Source organism: Ochotona princeps, chromosome 7, assembly GCF_030435755.1.
Source record: "Ochotona princeps isolate mOchPri1 chromosome 7, mOchPri1.hap1, whole genome shotgun sequence".
Taxonomy (NCBI): Eukaryota; Metazoa; Chordata; class Mammalia; order Lagomorpha; family Ochotonidae; genus Ochotona; species Ochotona princeps.
In genome coordinates, this window is record NC_080838.1 from 67,039,876 (window position 1) to 67,060,564 (window position 20,689).

Consider the following 20,689-nt stretch of genomic DNA (forward strand, 5'->3'; position numbering starts at 1 on the left):
CTTCTAGCCAGTTACAGTACCATTGGTGGATAGGAGGACTGTTGGAAGATGTCCTTCAACCTTCCCTTTTTCTTAGTCTATATAGGTTTGTGCTTGCCTTACAATAAATGGACATGCTCAATCAGACTGTCTCTGGTGGTTCTTGCTGGGGAACACTGCCCACCTCATCCTCTTGGTGGTCGCAGGGGCCTGCTGATCAGGAGCCTCCGAGACCCAAGGGAACACAGTGATTCTCTGGTAGTAAATTTTCAAAATGTCTGAGAAGTCCTTCAAAATAAGGCTTTTATGGAAGCTCAGTGAGATGCAAGAAGATACAAATAATTCCATGAAATCAGGCAAACAATTCATGGCTTGAATAAAAAATTCAACAAAGAAACAATTATCATAAAAAATAAACCAAACAAAATTTAGAGATGAAAATGTCAATGAATAAAACAAATCTAATTGAGAACTACAGACTATATGAAGGCAAATTTCTGAACTTGAAAATACCTTTGGAATTAGCCACATACAGTGGGGGAGGGGCCGGTGATGGAGAGTGAAAAAGGTGAATAAGCCTCCGGTACTAAAGCACATCATTAAGCAGACACACACTTGTATCATGAAAGCTTAAGTGAGAGAGGAGATGGAAGAAGGTACAAAAACCATATTTAATGAAATAATAGCTGTACAGATATGGGACGCAAAGAATCCCAACTCAACCTAAGGCAGTCCTCTACAAGGTACGTCCTAATCACGCTGCCAAAAATGAAAGACAGGAAGCCAGAGCCATGGCACCATAACAGGCAAAACTACCACCTGTAGCACTGGCATCCAGCTTCCTGCCTCTGTCCTGGGAAAGCAGCAGAGGATGGCTCTAGTCCTCAGGACCCTGCATCCATGTGGCCGACCCAGAGGAAACTCCTGGCTTTTGGCTTTGGACCGGCCCAGTTCTGCCCACTGAGACCATTTGGGAAATTAATTAACAGATGAAAAATCTCTGTATCTGTCTTTCTTGCCTTCTCTGTAACTCTGCCTTTCAAATAAAAATATATTTTTAAAAAGAGCAAAGATAGAGACAGAATTCCAAAAGCTAGACAACATCCAATCACACTTGAGGAAATCTCCATTAGATCAACAGTGGATTTCTCAGCAGAAACCTTACAGAGCAGACTATGAGATGCCACAATCTGTGAGTGTTTGTGATGCACATGATGCTTCATGGCTCTGTTGAGGGTGGGGACCATCACACCTGGCTGGCTGACAGGTGGGTATGGCTGCCTACCATGACTATATTGAATAAACCACTAAGTAATGAAAGAAAGAAACTCTGATCCAGCTCCCTCCTAAAGGGTCTGGGAAGGCAGCAGAAGATGGCCCAAATGCTTGAGTACCTGTTGCCCACATGGGAGACCTGGATGGAGTTCCAGTCTCCTGGTTTCCACCTGGCCCAGACACAGCTGAGAGCTATTCTGGCAGCAACCCAGCAGATGGAAGATCTTCTCTCGGTTTCTCCTTCTTTCTCCTTCTTTATTACTCTACCTTTTGAATAAAATAAATCTTAGACCACCTATGAATAAATTTAACCAAGAAAATGAAAGAACAATTGGAGGGTGCAAGGAATCTAAAAGATGTGGTTTTCCACCAGGTATTTGTGACTGATTCACAGTTATTGCAATACAAGTGGACTTTTCCAATGGGATCACGTTTAACGATAAGGAATGCAATCTGATTACGGAGCTAACATTCCACTTCTAGCAAATTTTCAAAAAGTACAGAAAGCAGCTAAACTGCAATAACACTTTCTTGAGCAAGGATTCATATCAAAATGTCTAAGGCCACCAGGGACTATACTTCCCAGTGAGACCTAAATATTTTCTCCACAACCTAAAAAAGAACTATTTTTAGTTAATGGTTTTTAACACCCATAATATATTTTATCTTGAAAAATCACAGGCAAATTTATAACAATAACAGAATTATTAGCATGCTAAATTTAGTACAATAACATTAATTTTATCCCTTTAAGAGCAGTTGTCATTTTTTCATCTAGAGATGGAGTAATGTTAAGCTACAATGAAACAAAAGTCTATCTTCCTGACTTAATTTTTAAAAAATTGCTGGTCATTGTTTTTCACAGTGTTTCAAATAGCTTGTGTTTAATCCCTCTAGGGAGTGAGTTTTTGACCCTCCATTCCTATTGCTCATCTCTGGACAGCAGCAGATGATCCTAATCTAGGGATTCTATGCAGCACAGGGTTAAGCTCCCACACTCAAGGGTGAGGCCAACTTTTTGTCAGCGCTCTCCATCCACAGCGCCAGAAGTGGCATCATTTCTGCCAGCTCCACTGCAAGTGGGTTTCTGGCTGTGACAGGTGGATGCAGATGGGTGAGGGGAGAGGTGGAGACTTTGGTGCGTCGCATTTGCAGAGTTCCACAGTACAATCCCCTCGTAGACTGCTGTCCATTGTCAGTTACCAGCAGTTAACTGCAGTCCAAAAATATTAATACTTTTCTTGACACTTTCAAGAAACAGGGACATTCACACAATTTCTATTACAAGATACTGCTAGTCACTCTATTTTATTATAGTTTTTTTTAACTTCTTACTGTGCCTAATTAACAAAATAAACTTCATTAGGTATGTGTATATAAAAAACAATGAGCATACAAGAATCAAGATGGTGGAATAGGATAAGGACACGTTTAAACAGATGGAGAAACATTAGCCAGTGTGAAGCAGAGAGGGCACATTCCAGGAACAGGTGAAGACAGAACGACGGCAGAGGGTGCACCTGGAGACTGACAGACACGGGAAAGTAGTGGACACAATGGGGTGGTATTGACTGATACTCCAGTGGCATTCAGCAAGCAGCTGAACCCCACCACCAGCAAGGTGGAAAGAGGTGTTCTCCAGGAGCTCAGGTGGTGAACCCAAAGAACTGCCCATTCTGCTGGTTTGTTTGATTTGACCAGGAGCAGAGACAGAGCAGCAGATTCCAAACAGGGAGTGTGGGAACATGATGGATTTCATAGCCCAGTCTGCCCCCAACAGAAGACTAAATCAATGAACAACCCATTGCTAAAATGACAGAACCGAATTATCACCCGTTCATATTAAGCATGAATGTAAATGGATTAAACTCATCAGTCAAACATCATAGATTAGTAGGCTGGATTAAAGATGAGTGGAAACTATATCTCATGGATTTTGATTTTTTTGTTAGTTTCACCACTTCAAAATACTTCCTTCTGATTAAATTCTTCAATGACTCATAGATCATACAGTGGCATAATTTTCTTCAAGAAGGTTCTTGATTATCACTTTTATTTCTTCAGCAACACATTAGTTATTCAGTAGCATGTTATTTAACTTCATGGCATTGTTAATTTCTTTTTTTCTTTCTATTGTTGATTTTGCTTTGTGGCTTTTCATTTAAGGGGGTGTACAGTAGCTGTGTAATGGAGACTATCATATCCAGATGTGAGGATACAATGCAGCATGCATTTCTACTTCCAGTTCAAAGATGGAATCCAGTGAAACTGTTAACTATATCTTGACAATAGGATGCTGGACTCTCTGCTATTGTTCATGCCTGCAAAGATGGACATATGACTGTTTATGAAGAACTAAACTGGGCCCAGCAGCATGGCCTAGCAGCTAAAGTCCTCGCCTTGAATGCGCTGGGATCCCATATGGGCGCCAGTTCTTTTTTTTTTTCTTTTAAAGATTTATTATTATTGGAAAGCCGGATATACAGAGAGGAAGATCTTCCATCCGATGTTTCACTCCCCAAGTGAGCCACAACGGGCCAGTGCTGCGCTGATCCGAAGCCGGGAACCAGGAACTTCTTCCGGTCTCCCACACGCGGGTGCAGGGTCCCAAAGCATTGGGCCGTCCTCGACTGCTTTCCCAGGCCACAAGCAGGGAGCTGGATGGGAAGTGGAGCTGCCGGGATTAGAACCGGTGCCCATATGGGATCCCAGGGCATTCAAGGCGAGGACTTTAGCTGCTAGGCCACGCCGCTGGGCCCTGCAGTATCCACACAGCTCTTGTCACAAGTGGACTGGGCCCTCACTGAGGCGTTGATGTCTCATCACCACTTTCCTACTACGTTTTTGGCTTTTTAGTCTCATAGCATCTTGGCTACACTGATTCAAGATCTGAAAGTCCAGTTCATTCCTGAGGTCTCCATGTGTTCACTCTGCCAGACCCAGCAGCAGTTAACTTTTGGTTGAGACAAGACAATCATTCGCATTAGCCAACTCATCAGCAATTCAGTTTTGCAGTAGAATGGAAGCAGGCAGTAGAGCATACTGGCTGGCAGCAGCGTAGTATCAGTTAGACTGCCCCCAACAGAAGTACTCAGAGGCCCTGGACTGTTCTTTAATCCCAAACAACAGCCCTGGGACAAGAGTCAAGAGTACGTGGGCTGGGACAGAGTCTCCCTAGTTTCTATCTCAAGTCACGTACTTTCTCTTGAATCTTAAATGATTTGTACATTATTCTGTTCTTCCAGAACCTAAGAGAACACCCAGGTGTGACACATCACATTCAGGAAGGCTTGATGAGAGCCTTGACCTCCACCATGTGTTTAGAGTTCATTCACAACCCTCCCAGCTCAGGTGTATTTACCAAGCAAGGTCTCTGCTTACTGCACACAATGGCACAGCAACTCCACCTTCAGTAGATTAATGGACTAGTGCTAGAAGAAGGCCAATAGCAGGCTGTTTTTACAGGAGAAAGGCAAACAGGTCTTATTAACCCTCACATATCCTAAGGCCCAACATCATAAAATTTCAGAACAAAGAAAGTACCCTAAAACCTCCTAGGCAGAAAAAAATATTGAAAGCGTTAATAAATAGAATGTCTTCATACGTTACAATAGCAGCTCCAGAAACTATAAGTAAATAGAAGAACAGCTTCAGAATTCTAGGGGAAAAATAAATTCTAAAAAAAAAAGCAAATCTATAAAAGTTATATCAGTTTAAAAGTAGATATTTTGGGCCCAGTATGGTAGCCTAACGGCTAAAGTCCTTGCCTTGCATGTACCTAGATCCCATATGGGTACCAGTTCATATCCTGGATGTTCCACTTCCCTTCCAACTCCCTGCTTGTGGCCTGGGAAAGCAATTGAGGATGTCCCAAAGCTTGGGATCCTGCACCCACATGACAGACCCAGAAGAAGCTCCTGGCTCCTGGCTTCAGATCAGCTCAGCTCTGGCCATGTGGCCACTTGGAAAATGAACTCATGAATGGAAAATCTTTCTCTCTTGTTTCTCCTTCTCTCTGTAAATATGCCTTTCCAATAAAAATATGTAATTCTTTTTTTTTAAAAAAAAAAGTAGATGTTTCAGACAAGCAAAGTCTTAGAAAACTGACCTCAATGTCTTTCAGAAAACTGCTGGAGAACACTCAACTCCACTCTTCCAAAGGAGTAATACAAGAAAGAGCTGCGAATCCAAGCAGTGGAAAGTGTCTCCCAGGAGAGAACCAAAGTGTCAGAATGGCACTGAGAAGACACTGCAGGACACACAAACGAGGACAGGGAAATCTGGGGGGAAGGGGAGTGAGAAAGTAATTAATGTGGATGAATGCATTAAGATTAGTTTGTATTTCCATCAAAGGATTTAGAAGTGAGTTATTGAAAGGATGTTTTAAAAGAAATAAGCAGGGGTTTGCGCTGTGGCCAGTGGGCTAGACCACCACCCAAGCATCCCATATGGGCACTGATCCTGGCTGATGCACTTCAAATCCAGCTCCCTACTTATGACCTAGGAAATCAGCAGCAGATGGCCCAAGCACTTGAATACCTTGTGCCCCTGCACCTACATGGGAGCTCCACTTTCCTGGCTTCAGATTGGACCAGCTCTGACTGCAACCATTTGGAGAGTGAACCAGCAGGTGGAAGACCTCTTTCTGTCTCTCCTCTTTCTGTAATTCTGCTTTTCAAATAAAAATAAAATAGATCTTTTAAAAAATGGATGAAATAAACAAAAATCACACAATAACCCGGTGTCAAAGAGACCGTAAGCCCAGGAAAACAACTCTGACTCCACATGATGTATCTTTACTGTGTCAGAGAAGAGGAAAGGTATAGACACAGGGGAGCAAGGTGCTTAACAAGTATGTTTGGTTTACCTCTCTGAGTCACTTCTTTTTTCATTCAGAAAGCAGAGAAACACCGAGAGAGTTCACCCATCTGCAAGTTTATTTCCCCAAATGCCCACAACAGCTGGTCCTGGGCCAGGCTGAAACTAGCAGCCTGGAACCAACCCAGGTCTTCCATGTGGGTGGCAGAGACCCAACTACTTGAGCCATCATATCTTGAGCCCAAGGCTTGCCTAAATAGAAAGCTGGAATTAGGAGTGGAACGAGGACTCAAACTCAGCACTCCAATATGGGATTGTGGGTGTCTGGACCACGAGGCTAAATGCTGGCCCCAACAGTCATTTCTAATTCCCCTCTCCACTGTATATTTACATTACACAATATTATCTAAGCATTCCTTATAGCTATGAGTGACCAAGAAGCTGTCACAGTCACTGGTGTATAATCTGAAGTCTGCTAAGGGATTTCTGAGAAAACTAACAGAGAAAAGTATGAAATATCTGGGAATAAATCTAACCAAAAATGTAGAAGACTTATTTGAAGAAAACTACAAACTACTTAAAAAAGAAATTGAACAAGACCTCAAAAGATGGAGTAACATCCCATGCTCCTGGATAGGTAAAATCAATATCATTAAAATGTCTATACTGCCAAAAGCAATATATACATTCAACGCAATCCCAATCAAATTGCCCAAAACATTCTTCATGGAACTGGAAACAATGATCCAAAGGTTCATCTGGAAGCACAAAAAACCACGGATAGCTAGAACTATCCTGAAGAACAGGAAGTTAGCAGGGGGAATCACAGTTCCGGACCTCTGGACATACTATAGGGCAGTGGTTATCAAAACAGCGTGGTACTGGCACAAAGATAGAGAGGAAGATCAATGGAGCAGAATAGAAACGCCAGAAGGAAACCCACACAGATACAGCCAAATAATCTTTGACAAAAAGACAAACGACAATCCAGGCAAATGGGAAGGTCTGTTCAATAAATGCTGTTGGGACAACTGGTTGATAGCCTGCAGAAACAAAAAAATAGATCCACATCTCTCACCATACACTAAGATCAGATCTAAATGGATAACAGATCTAAACCTACATCCAGAAACTTTCAAACTTTTGGAAGAAAATGTTGGAAACACACTGGAACACTTAGGGGTAGGCCCTCACTTCCTAAAAAAGACTCCAGATGCAGTAGAAATCAAGACCAAAATAAACAATTGGGACCTCATCAAACTAAGAAGCTTCTGTACAGCTAGAGAAACAATCAACAAAGTAAAAAGGCAACCCACAGAATGGGAGAAGATCTTCACACACGACATAGGTGATAGAGGGCTGATCTCCAGAATATACAAAGAGCTACAAAACAACCAAAATGTCAAAACAAACAAGCCACTCAAGAAATGGGCACGGGAAATGGGCAAACACTTCACAAAGGAACAAACCCAAATGGCAAATAAGCATATGAAAAAATGCTCAAGTTCCCTGGCAATAAGGGAAATCCAAATTAAAACATCAATGAGGTACCACCTAATGCCAGTAAGACTGGCCCACATGAATAAAAGCACCAACAACACTTGTTGGCGAGGTTGCGGGGATAAGGGAACCCTACTCCACTGCTGGTGGGGCTGCAGGCTGGTACAGCCTCTATGGAAATCAGTATGGAGAATATAAACAACTCAAATTCAACATACCGTATGATCCAGCAATAGCACTCCTAGGAATATATCCAGAACACTTGTTCTATGAGAAACCAACATGCACTCCTATGTTCATAGCAGCACAATCAGTAATTGCAAAAACATGGAAACAACCAAAATGCTCATCAACAGAGGATTGGATAAGAAAGCTATGGTTCATCTACTCCATGGAATACTACTCAGCTATTAAAAAAAACAAAACGCAGTTCTTTGTGGCCAAATGGGCCAAACTGGAAACCATAATGCTAAGGGAAATGAGCCAATCCCAAAAGGTTAAATACCACATGTTTGCCTTGATTTAAGATGATATGATGTTATGTATAACATGTTATGTTTTGAATGTTATATGTTGTGTATAAACTAAAATTGAAGTATAGGTGAGGTGGTCACAGAAGGTGGCTGGGAACTCGCATTTACTTTTAACATATTGGTTACTCATTACTATGTCAATTAATTCCATAATGATGTAAATTTTTGCTGATGGTATGTTGGAGCTTTCAATTGACTGGGATGATACTCTGCTGGCTCTGTCTTCAGACCAGAGAGGGTATACCTAAGAAGCCGTTGAACTTGACGGGACAATAAGATACTGGACTCTATGTTTGGTATACGCTTGCAATGGGGAAATCTCAACTGAACTTGAGCTGTGGTTATGCAACAAGGTGGAGGAATCCACCATGGTGGGAGGGTTTGGGAAGGGGTGGGGAGAACCCAAGTATCTATGTAACTGTGTCACATAATACAATGTAATTACTGGTTAAATAATAAATAATTAAAAAAAATTGGAATGATTGGGCTGTTATATTCTTTCCCTCCCTGCTTTGTTTCGAATATGGATTAATGCTAACAGCTGCAACAATTACACTCCACACTTGAATCAATACACCAGACTACAGAGAATCAGTGCTATAGATCATAAACGGGAAGCCATTTTCAAAGGAAATAGGGTACAGAGAGAAACATGCTAAGGATGGTGGAACAGAAAGAATTTGAGTTACTTAGGAATACAGCACCAATTTTACATAGACTATCTTTAGATTCATTTAATAAAAATTACCAATCAGCCAGGCTGCACACCCACTGGCATGCAAGAGAGCAAGAATAGGATGTAGGCTAGGCCACCGCATCTACCAGCTAACATAAGAGCCAGGGCTGAGTGCAGACCAGGCTGGGCCAGGTTGCAATACCCACTGGTGAGTGCCAAGACTGGGGATGGGCCATGTCAAGCTGGGCTGCAATACCCATCAGCATGTGCAAGATCGGGGTTGGGTGCAGGCCTGGTAGGAGAAGTTGGGGGTCTCCCCTTTTAGGCCACAGCTATCACTGGTAAGTGTGAGAGTTGGGCTGGGGACAGGCTGGGCTGGGCTAGAATGCAGTACTCACTGGCATGCGTGTGAGTTTGGTCTGGGACCAGGTCAGTCTGAGCTGGTCCACAGTGCACACTGGCACATGCAAGAGCCAGGATGGGTTGTGAGCTGGGCCAGGCCAGGTCACAGCAACCACTGGCTCTCATGACAGCTAGGGCTGACTGCAGGCTGGGTTGGGCTAGGCTGAAGCACCTGCAAGCATGTGCAAAAATTGTGACTGCATGCAGACCTGGTGGGGCTTACTATGGGTCATCCCTATTTGACTGCAGTTGCTAGCGTGCATGAGAGTCAGGCCTGGTAGGGGGTGAGACTGGGCTAGGCTGCAGCACTTGGTGGTTTGTGTGACAAATAGAGCTGGAGGGCAGGACTGACCAGGCAGCTGTATCTACTGGTATGGGTGTTGGCTGGTATGGAATAAGAATTGGACCTGACCCTTCACTAAATGGCTCAAGTCTTAGGACTCCCAGGCAATATTTCCTATGGGATTCCCCAACAGACCAATGGACTGAAACCCTACCTCAGGGAAAATTATAAAATATACGGTCTGATTTTAGAGTGCATGTGTTGGAACTGGGCCTCCTCAGTGTTGAAGCCTGTGCAGTGGACAGTATACCTAGATGCACACAGGGGATATGATAACCAGATCATCTAGCCCAGCAGAGCACTTCGAATGTCTCACCAGAGGATGGAAAGCAGAACAGGTTGGACAACCATCCTGGCCAAGATTTGTAGAAAGTGTCTGCAGCAAGTTGTGGAAACCCTGAGGTGGACCTATCAGCCAAGAAAGCTTAGAAAGATTTTCTCAACCATGGTGCAATGAAGTCAACAACATTTCAGAACTATCAAAATCACTCAAGTAATACTCTAAAACATTCTTCCCCATATCAGGGTCTCTAAGGTGTCATCAAATGACTGTTCCCCACCCCAGGTACTGATGCTGTCTGACAGCAAGAAGCAGCCCCACCCCACTTCCTCCCCTGCTGGCAGAGGAGGAAAAAAATAATTGAAATATTTATCTCACCCACCCTGCTCCACATCTCAACCCCCTCCATCTTAATCAGAGGCCTACATGGGTATGCCTTGCTCCTAACTATAATCAATTTTAAAAATTTTAAATAAAGAAAAATAAAAATATTAATCAAGTTTTCTATTACTGACAGCTGAAAACAAATAAGAAATCTTACCTATAGGAGCAGCAAAGATGACCGAATAGGGTGAGGACAGGTTTAAACAGATTGAAGAAACATTAACCAGGGTGAAGCAGAGAGGGAGTAATTCCAGCAAACAGGAGAGGACAGGCCAACAGCAAAGCGACACCTGGAGACACTTGGACACGAGAAAGCAGTGGAGACAGCAGAGAGGTGGTACAGTGGTCAGACACCCAACAGCAATCGGCAATCACAACTCTACAAATGGCCAGGTGGGAGGGGGGGAATTCACCAGGAACTGAATTCAGGAGGTGAACTCAGGCATAGAATTGTCTGTCCTGTTGATCTGCTAAATCCGACCACAAGTATAAGCAGAGTGGGAGAGCCTAAGCAGGTGGGTGCAGGAACAGGGTGGATTTCACAGCCCAGGTCCCCACTATTGCCACATCTGGTGCCATTTAGTGTACGGAGAAGGCTGTGGGGCTGGAGGGACAAAAGTTAGTTGCACATGCGCTAAGCCAGGAGTGAACTAACTTCCAACTCAGCCCATTGCACTGGTCCTACAGGGAAAACAGCACTGACTTGGCATCCTACAGGTTCCACCCAAAATAGGTTCAGGTGGCCCTCAGACCTAATGGCCAGCAGGTTACGGCAAGACCAGCAATGCTGACAACCCTGTGATTTAGGATAGCTGGTGTCTCCCTAAACCTAGGTACTGCTCAAATCAGGAGGGGGAGAAAGGCTGTGCAGGCAACAGTATGGTCACAGCATGTGATCACAGGGAGTAGAGTGGTGAGTCAGGAGCTGGAGCTACAGAGACCATGGAGGAAGTCTAGCATGAAAGCCTGGAACTGAAACTTGCTGGACACAAATGAAGAATCATGTACTGAACACAGTCAATAAAATCAACCTGAAGACCTTAAAAACCATCCCTGCGGAGAAGAATCTGCTACTCAGAGTTGTAATGACCAACAGCAAAAACAAACAAAAAACAGAGGCACAATTAATATTAAAGATACCTCCCTCACAAAGGAGCAAAAGCCTCTGTCAATTTCAAAGTTAACTGAGGAAGACATTGAGAAAATGGGGGATAAAAATTTTAAAAATTTATTATAAAGCTTCTTAACAACAACAAGAAGCACATATAGGAATTCAAGGAATTTAAGGAATATGCTACACAGGAAGTAGCACTAACGAATCAAATTAAAGCCAACACATTAGAAATGAAGAACATATGCAGCAAATTAGAAATTCAGTGGAAAGCCTCAATAACAAAATGAGTGAGAAAGAAGAAGGAATCTCAGAATTGGAAGATATCTCTTGTCACAATGGGGAAACAATCGAAAAGCTGGAAGAAGAACTAAGTCAAGCTAAGAAAGCATTCAGGAATTAAGGGACACTATTAAAAGGCTGAATATAAGAGTTATGGGAGTTCCAAAAGACAAAGAAAGAGAATCTGGGTTTACAAATTTATTTAATGAAATAATATGAATTTCCCTAATATGGAGAAAGAATTGGGAAACAAAATACAGGAGGAACACAGAACTCCCAACAGGGTTGACCAAAAGCAATCTTTGCCATGACACATGATAATCAAGTTCTCTTCAATCAAACATAAGGAAGAAATCCTTAAATATTCATGTAAAAAATAAATTAAGTTATAGAGGCACCCCAATTAGACTCACAGCTGACCTCTCTGAGGAAACTCTACAGAGGAAACTCTACAGGCCAGAAGAGAATGGAGTGACATAATCCAGATTCTAAAAGCAAAAAATTGCCAACCCATAGTAATGTACCCAGCAAAGCTTTCCTTTGTCTTTGAAAATGAAATAAAATTCTTTTGCAGTAAAGAAAAGTTAAAAGAATTTGCCTCTTCCAGACCTGCCCTCCAAATGATACTTAAAGATGTTCTATTGACAGAGAAAGGAATAGCACCTACCAAAACTAAAGGCAAATGTGGACAATGTTTCAATAAAATGACAAAAGACTAAATCAAACTATGAATGACCCAATGCTAAATGACAGAACCAAATTGCCACCTATCAGTATTAATCCTGAATGTAAATGGCTTAAGCTTAATCAATCAAACATCATAGATTAGCAGATGGGATCAAAAAACAAAACCCATCTATCTCTTATGTATAGGAGATACACCTCACCAACAAAGATATGCAGAAACTGAAAGTGAAAGCATGTAAAAAGATATTCCAAGGTATGGAAAGGTAAAATGAGCTGATTTAGCCTTTCTTATATCAGATAAAACAGACTTTGATGTAAAAAACATTGAAAGAGACAAAGAAGGACACTACATAATGATCAAAGGATCCATCCAGCAAGAAAAGATCACCATATCAAATGCATGTGCACCAAATGCCAGGGCACATAGCTATGTGAAACAAATATTAATAGATTTAAAGGGAGAAACAGATCCCAAAACAATAAAAGTGGAGGATCTTAACACTCCATTAACCTCAAAGGACAGATTAATGAGAAAGAAACTCAGCAAGGAAACAACAGAACTCATGCAGACATTAGAGCAAATGGACTTAATGAAACTATTAAATATATCTTGACAACAAGATACTGGACTTTCTGGATACTGGACTTGTCCATATCTACAATGTCAGGATACACTTAAATACCAGAATGGATGGACTTATGACTATTTTTGAAGGACTAAATCAGTGGATGGAGGGAATTTGGGAAGGGCATGGAAAGAAATCCCTGATTCTATGGAACTATTTTATAAAATAAATACATTTTAAAAAAATTTTAAAGGAAAAATTTTACTTACAAATAGTCAATCTTTATAGTGGGTGGTCAATGGATAATGTCTAAACTGAACATGTTTTCACCTAAAAGCTAATTATAGCAAGTGACTAAAAATCACAACTAAAAGTTAAACATGAATGCCAATGAAGGGTGGCAGCTAGCGGTAAGCAGGACAGGGGATTGCTGTTTTTCATTATAACTTCGCAGTAAGATTTCTCAACAAAAGCATTACTGACATTTTGGGTTCCACAACTTTTTGTTAGAGGGACTGTCCCTTAGCAGTGTTCGTGGCATTTATCTTCCTATTACATGCCAGCATCAACTCCTCATTGTCCCCTTGTTGCGACAGTTAAAAATATTTCTGAGCAATGTCATATGACCTTGTGGGGCAAAATTGCCTCTGGTTGAAAACTAATGTCCTATAATAATGTTTTCTCTTAAGACGTTTAATAATACTCTAAATCTCTAAATCTATTATTATGATAAAATTAAACAACATGAAAAGGGCTAGACTGTAAACCAACAATGTTATTTTTTAAATGCTACTCATTCTCCCTACCTCACCTGTCTTCCTTTCTTCCCGCACCAGCACAGACAGAAGAACAGACGTACTTACCACCTAGAAATGCACACTCAAAATGGCTGCAGGTCTTGTTTGTGCTTTGAAGGATAAGGTTACTGCTGTTCTCCTCCTTTGACACTTCAAAAACCTCATTCATAGGTATTAAAACAATTTTATCACTTTTTTGATCAACAAGTTTTTCAACATCAACTGCAAAGCATGTGTTGATGGTCAACACAACATTGTTAGCTGCAGCTTGCGGCTTGGTTGAATATGCCAACGTGAAACTGCCCAGTCTGGCTTGGTTTAGCCCTTTAAATGTAAACGAGGCCTCCTGGCTTGAATACATTACGTTTTTGTAACTCTCTTCACAGGGTCTTCTCAGCAACTGCAGAGCTTTTGTCAGATAAAAATGAAAAGCTTTGAACTGGAAGCCATAGATATAATCTTTCCGAGACTGCCCAGCTGTACGCACAGCTTCATTGAAGAGATGGTAAAAGGGAGTTTGCTCCTGAGCTTCTGAGAGATATGCCACCAGAGCTATGCCATGGTTGTCCTTGAAGTTCACAGGAAGAAAGACCTGAGACTTCCGGGTTTCCCACTTGACTTTTGCACTTTCCCACACACTTTCTAGGACCTGCTGGTTTGCCTTCTCCTCCTTGAGCAGCTGCGGAACGTACTTGATTTCCATCCTGTCAGTACACTTCCGGTATTCATCGTCAAATGCATCATCTGCCATGTCTAACACTTCAGCCTTCACCTTAAAGAAAATGGAAATCAATATTCTTGAAACACCATGTTTTCTGCATATCACTTTCTCTCACACTGTTACACCCACCCCCTACTCCCCTGCCAAGAAATTCTCCTTACTTGGATTATCCACCTGAGATATGTTTTTGATGTAGCAAGTATATTTCATTGCTACTGATCACTTTTGGTAGTAACATACTTGAATGACAGAGTAAATACTGGTGGGTGGGGACTGTGCCTGTAGCTCATTTATCTTAAAACTGTGCTGCAGAACAACAATGAGCATGAAAATTAAGATCTCTGTGGCAGTCTTGGCCTTGAGCAGTATTCCTAGTTACAGCTCTTCAAACCCTCAAGGCTGTTGGTGAATTTGAAATATCAAGTGTAACATACTATCCATGATAAACACAGAATGGCAAATAGCCCCTTCCCTTTTCCACATGGCTTGGGTAGAAGTGATTTTGTGCCAATAGCTCAAAGGGTAAGCAGGTGACCGTGTCTAGCAATCCAAGCACTTCCAGGTAGGTGGGGCGGGGATGAGTCTTTTTTCCTTTAAAACCATAAACTCTCAGGATAACATAGGCTTGGAATTCCCAGGTTATCAGTTTAGTCCTATGGAGAATGCTACCTAAAAATACAGCAAGAGAGAAGGGCACACAGGGGCTAAGAAGCAGAGAACAACATGAGTGCTTTGGTCTAGCAGCACCTGAAAGCTCTATTTTATTCCACATTAAGAATCAATGAATCTCCTGTTTGCTGAAGTTAGTTTGAATTGTTTCCACTACATGCCATAGAAAAGGCCTAACTGCATCTTGAAGTTATACACATGTTCACACAGCTTAAGAAGCAGGCTGGTGGGGCTGGTGCCACGGTGCAGCAGGCAAAGCCAATGCCTGAATCTCATATGAGCACCAGATCACGTCCTGGCTGCTCCACTTCCAATCCTGCTGTATACTAATGCGTCTGGGAAAACAGCAGAGATGGCAAGAATGCTTGGGCCCATCTATGAGACCCCATGGAATTCTAGGTGCCTTACTTCCACCTGGCCCAGGGTTAGCCCCAGTTATTTGGAAGGTGAACCAGCAAAAGGAAAAGATATCTTTCTTTCTGACACTCTCTCATTCGTTCTTGCTCTCATCCCATCCTCCTCTCTGTTACTCTGCCCTTCAAATAAATAAATCTTTAAAAAGCAAAAGGAAAAAAAAGATACAGGACAGTTTATTTTATTATTATTTTTATTTCTTTTTTTAAAGAATTATTTATTATTTTTATTGGAAAGGCGGATATATAGAGAAGAGGAGAGACAGAGGAAGATCTTCCATCCGATGGTTCACTCCCCAAGTGGCTGCAACAGCTGGAGCTGAGCCAATCCGAAGCCAGGAGCCAGGAGCTCCTCCATATCTTCCACGCAGGTGCAGGGTCCCAAGGCTTTGGGCCGTCCTCGACTACCTTCCCAGGCCACAAGCAGGGAGCTGGATGGGAAGCAGGGCTGCTGGGATTAGAATCGGCAACCATATGGGATCCTGGCACATGTTAGGCGAGGACTTTAACCACTACGTTATCGCCCTGGGCCCTATTATTATTTTTTAAAGATTTGTTTGAAATGCAGAACAACAGAAAGAGAAGGAGAAACACCGAGAGACCTCCCATCCACTGACCTGCTCACCAAATGGCTTCCATAGCCAGACCTGGGCCAGCCCAAACCAGGAAACAGGTGTTTCAACCAGGTTTCCCATGTGGGTTCACGGGCCCAAGAACTTAGGACATCTTCTGTTGCTTTCCCAGGCCATGAGCAGGAAGTGGAGCAGCCAGGACTTGAACTGGTGCCCATATGTAATGCTGGCACTACAAGTAGCAAGTTAACCTACTGTGCCACAGCTTGGGCCCCAATTAACACTAATTTGAAGTCAGGCAGATGTGTGTTCAAATTTTATTTGTTACTAACTGGCTACTAATTAAATATGGTGAAATGTCTTGACATTTCTTAACCTTAGGGTTTTTTGTTTGTTTTGTCCTTTGCCATTTTCTACTACTGTCCCAGGTGCATCAGCAGGGAATTGGAGCAGAAGTGGAGAAGCTAGAAGTCCAACCAGCACTAATATGGCACACTGGCATTGCAGGCAACAGCGAACCCACTGTACCATAATGCCGGCTCCAGCAACCAGACATTTTGAAAGAGAAAACTATCTTTGTCAAGTCTACTTTGCTACCAACCTTCTTTTCAGGTCACCACCATTCATCCACCCAGGAAGCTCTCACTAAATAAGCATTTTTTTTCTTGGACTCTTGCATATTTAAAATATTCTACCAAGGCTATTTATTTTCTAACTTGGAGTTCTATCCTTGGACACAGTTCCAATTATCATCTTAATTCTTCCGTCTGTCCTGTAAGTGCCAAACTGGTGTATTAGCAGAGCTAACCCCAAGCTGGGAATGTTACTGCCAACCATAACAACAACCACCTGCTGCTAATTCCGATCACCTATCTGTCTGTGAAGTCTTTCTGGAGGACTCCTTCTCAGCCACTTTCCATGACTACTCCATCACCACGGCCTGTCAGCCACTTCAAGTTCTTCCTGTACGCCAGCACTGAGAGCTTCATAGGAATGCCTCACCTTGTCAGCTGGCTATCATAGATCCCTTTTTAAAAGATGAGGAAATTGAGACACTCGGAATTGAGATTTTAAATTAGGTAGTTTGGCTCCTAGTCTTATTCTCTCAACCAAAATGTTTTTTGGCTTTTAATAAATTAGAATGCTCACAAAACAGTCCCAACTGGAGATCATCACGCTTCATGAAATAAGCTAATCTCAAAAGGACAAATATTATATGTTCTGATATAAGGCAGCCTTTAGGCAAATCATGAAATAAATAATCAAGTATATACATATATTCTCACAGGTGAACTGTATAATGGAGACTAGCACTGGGAAGTAAAGTTACATTGCAGTACGTTATCTCTACTCCTAAATAAAAGCAGGACTCCCATTTTGAAACACGTAAAAATACCCAAACACTATGATACTAGAGTTCCTACCTTTGCCTATACTTACCACATCATGACACATTTAAACGGTAGGAAGTTAATCTTGTAAGTATTACTAAGCAATCATACTACTGTGATAACTTGGGGAGTAATAGCGGGAGAAGACAGGGAGGGAGAAGCAGAAGAGGGAGAGAAGAATCCCTATACCTACAAAACAGTAGTGCAGTAAATAATAAATACACAGATATTAAAAAAGAATTAGAATGCTCCAATAATGACCTTTGGCAATTAGGTGCTTTTATGTACTTCTTATAGAATTCAATTCTGTCCTCATAACAATTCTTATGAAGGGTTAGGCAGTAATTATCCACACTACTTTACAAACGAGGGAAGTGGGGCCAGCATCAGAAACTGTCTAGATGGCCAGCCACAATGTATTCTGCTGGAATGGTCCCTGAGACTCTTGCACTCCTGGGTTTGTAGGTCAGTCTCTTGATGTGGAAATGTGAGCTTCCAGACATCAAATCACCACAGCCTCCCAGCCAGGAAATGCACTTTTCCTCTGCAGCACAGAATGTACCCAAGTTCAACTGGGATATTTATGCTTGAATTATTTTCAAGACTTCAACATGGTAGAAGTTATCAGACCCTGATCTCATCTTCCACGTTCCTCACATTATGTCAGAGTTAATCCAGCATGTTCCTGTCTTCCCTGAGCCGCTAATCAGCTTCCACATGTCTAATTTTAGACATCAAGCCTTTCTGGCCAGACACTACAGCTGATTGTGTGTTCTGTACAGTGTGTGCCTTGAGCAATGACAAAGCTCACAAATGCTACCACCACTCAGGGACAACTCAATGGATATTAAGAAACAGGTACAAAATACGAAGTGAATTAGCTGATTGTATTCTCATCCTCTGATTTATTCACTGAAACAACAATCCATAATGATGAAATTCAATTACTAAAAATGTACTACAAAAACAGCTAAAATGACTTCAATGTTCAAGGAGAGAAATCAGTTATATTCTTGAACAGCCACAGAACAAATACATTAAAATTAAGCTGCTAACAAAACATAAAGTACAAATTAAAAACCATGAAACATTTTACACCTACTAGAAAGGCTATAATGATAACACAAAAACCAAAACAAAAATGATGGTCTGGCGCAGTGTCATAACAGGCTCATCCTCCACCTGCAGTGCTGAAATCTCCTACAGGCGCTGCTTTGTGTCCCAGCTGCTGTTCTTCCTGATCCAACTGTTTATGGCATGGGAAAGTAGCAGAAGATGGCCCAAGTCCTTGAGACCCTGCATGAATGCAGGAGACGTGGAGAAAGCTCCTGGCTTTGGACTGGACCAGATCTGGCTATTACAATCATTTAGCGAGTGAACTAAAGGGTGGAAGATCTTTCTGTCTCTCCCTTTCTGTTTTGTTTTTTATTTTATTTTTTACTTTTTTTTAAAGATTTATTTTTATTACAAAGTCAGATATACAGAGAGAGGAGGAGAGACAGAGAGGAAGATCTTCCGTCCGATGATTCACTCCCCAAGTGAGCCGCAACGCGCCGATGCGCGCCGATCCGAAGCCGGGAACCAGGAACCTCTTCCAGGTCTCCCACGAGGGTGCAGGGTCCCAATGCATTGGGCCATCTTCGACTGCTTTCCCAGGCCACAAGCAGGGAGCTGGATGGGAAGTGGAGCTGCCGGGATTAGAACCGGCGCCCATATGGGATCCCGGGGCTTTCAAGGCGAGGACTTAAGCTGCTAGGCCACGCTGCTGGGCCCTGTCTCTCCCTCTCTGTAACCCTGACTTTCCAAGTGAAATAAATAAATCTTAATAATAATAAAAAGGCAAAAACACCACAAAAGTGCAGAGAATATACTGTTGGATGTTAATATGGCATCTATTGTGGAAAATGGCTTGGCAGTACCACGATAAGTTAAACATAAGAACTGGCACTGTGAGTGCAGTGGATAAAGCCTATAATTCCAAACCCTGTATGGGTGCCACTTGGCCGCTCTACCTCTGATCCAACTCTTGACAGCAGCCTAGGAAAAGCAGTGTGTTTGAATCCCTGCCTTCCTTATTGGAGACTCAGATGAAGCACATGGATTCTGGCTTCAACCTGGCCAGGCGTTGGCCACTATGGTCAACTGAGGAGTTAATCAGTGGGTGAAAGGTAGGTCTCTCTCTCTCTCTCCTTCCCCCTCTATAAAACTTTCAAAGAAATACACAATTATTTTTAAAGAAAGCTAAATAAGAAATTATCATATTACTTGGCAATTGACTCCTTGGTATACACCTAACAGAAGTGCAATATATTCCTGACAATGGGTACTTCCGTTACATATCATAAAGCATAGCTTCCCAAATTAATTTTCATACATATAAATGACCTTGTAAAAGTTCACTGAAATGTTTGTCATTAAAAAACTATACACTGATTTTAAGAAACTCACTCCAAAACAAAACTATCTTTGATTTCCATGCTCTACTTTTGAAGTGCACTTGAATGTTCACCCAAAAGCACTACACACGAGCACTACACCTGACAGCCATGAAGTGAGACAAAATGTCCATTAGCTGCTGAAGGGATAAATACAATTTGGCACATACACTGGAGTATTGTTTCAGCATAAAAAGAATGAAGTAATAACAGATGCTACAACATGGGTGAATTCTGAAGGCACGATATTAAGTGGAAGAAACCTGATACAATAGACCATTTACTATAAGTTTCATTCATATTAATTGCCTCAAGGAGGCAAATCCAAAAAGAAAAGAGATTAGGGGTTGCCAAAGCGTGTGAAAAGGGTATTGAGGCTGACTGCTATTAGTTATACGGTTTCTTTTTGGGTGATGGAACCCTATGCTTAATGACATGGAGAAACATGGGGCAGAGCATTAACTTAAAGTAGGATGAAAAAAAAGCAATATGTAAATTTATTTACATATGTAAATTCATTGTGTATGTGAATGTGAATTCATTCACATACAGAAAACAGACAAAAGGCTTTATGCAAAGGTGATGATTATTGTGATGATTATTTTACTTAATGAATTTACTAAAAGCTATAGAAACATATACTTCAAAATGGCAAATTTGGGTGAGGGCATCTGGCACACTAGGTAAGATGACACTTGGATGTCTGCAGGTTAGAATCCAAGCATTCACCTTCAATGCTTGCTTCCCCCTAATGTATACCCAGGGAGGCAGGAGATGATAGCCACAACACCTGAGTTGCTGCCCCTCAGGTGGAGTACGGATGGACTTCCAGGCTCCTGGCTTCAAAGTGGCCTA

General features: G+C 41.9%; 1 protein-coding gene across 2 annotated transcripts in view; it reads right to left on the reverse strand.

The window, feature by feature from the left end:
• ART3 (ADP-ribosyltransferase 3 (inactive)) overlaps positions 1-20,689 on the reverse strand; it is a 42,254-nt gene that overhangs the window by 18,706 nt on the left and 2,859 nt on the right. For both annotated transcript variants that reach the window (XM_058667201.1, XM_058667200.1), the window contains exon 3: positions 13,700-14,405. In XM_058667201.1, the coding sequence (XP_058523184.1) occupies positions 13,700-14,405 (706 nt within the window). The remainder of the gene's footprint in view (positions 1-13,699; positions 14,406-20,689) is intronic.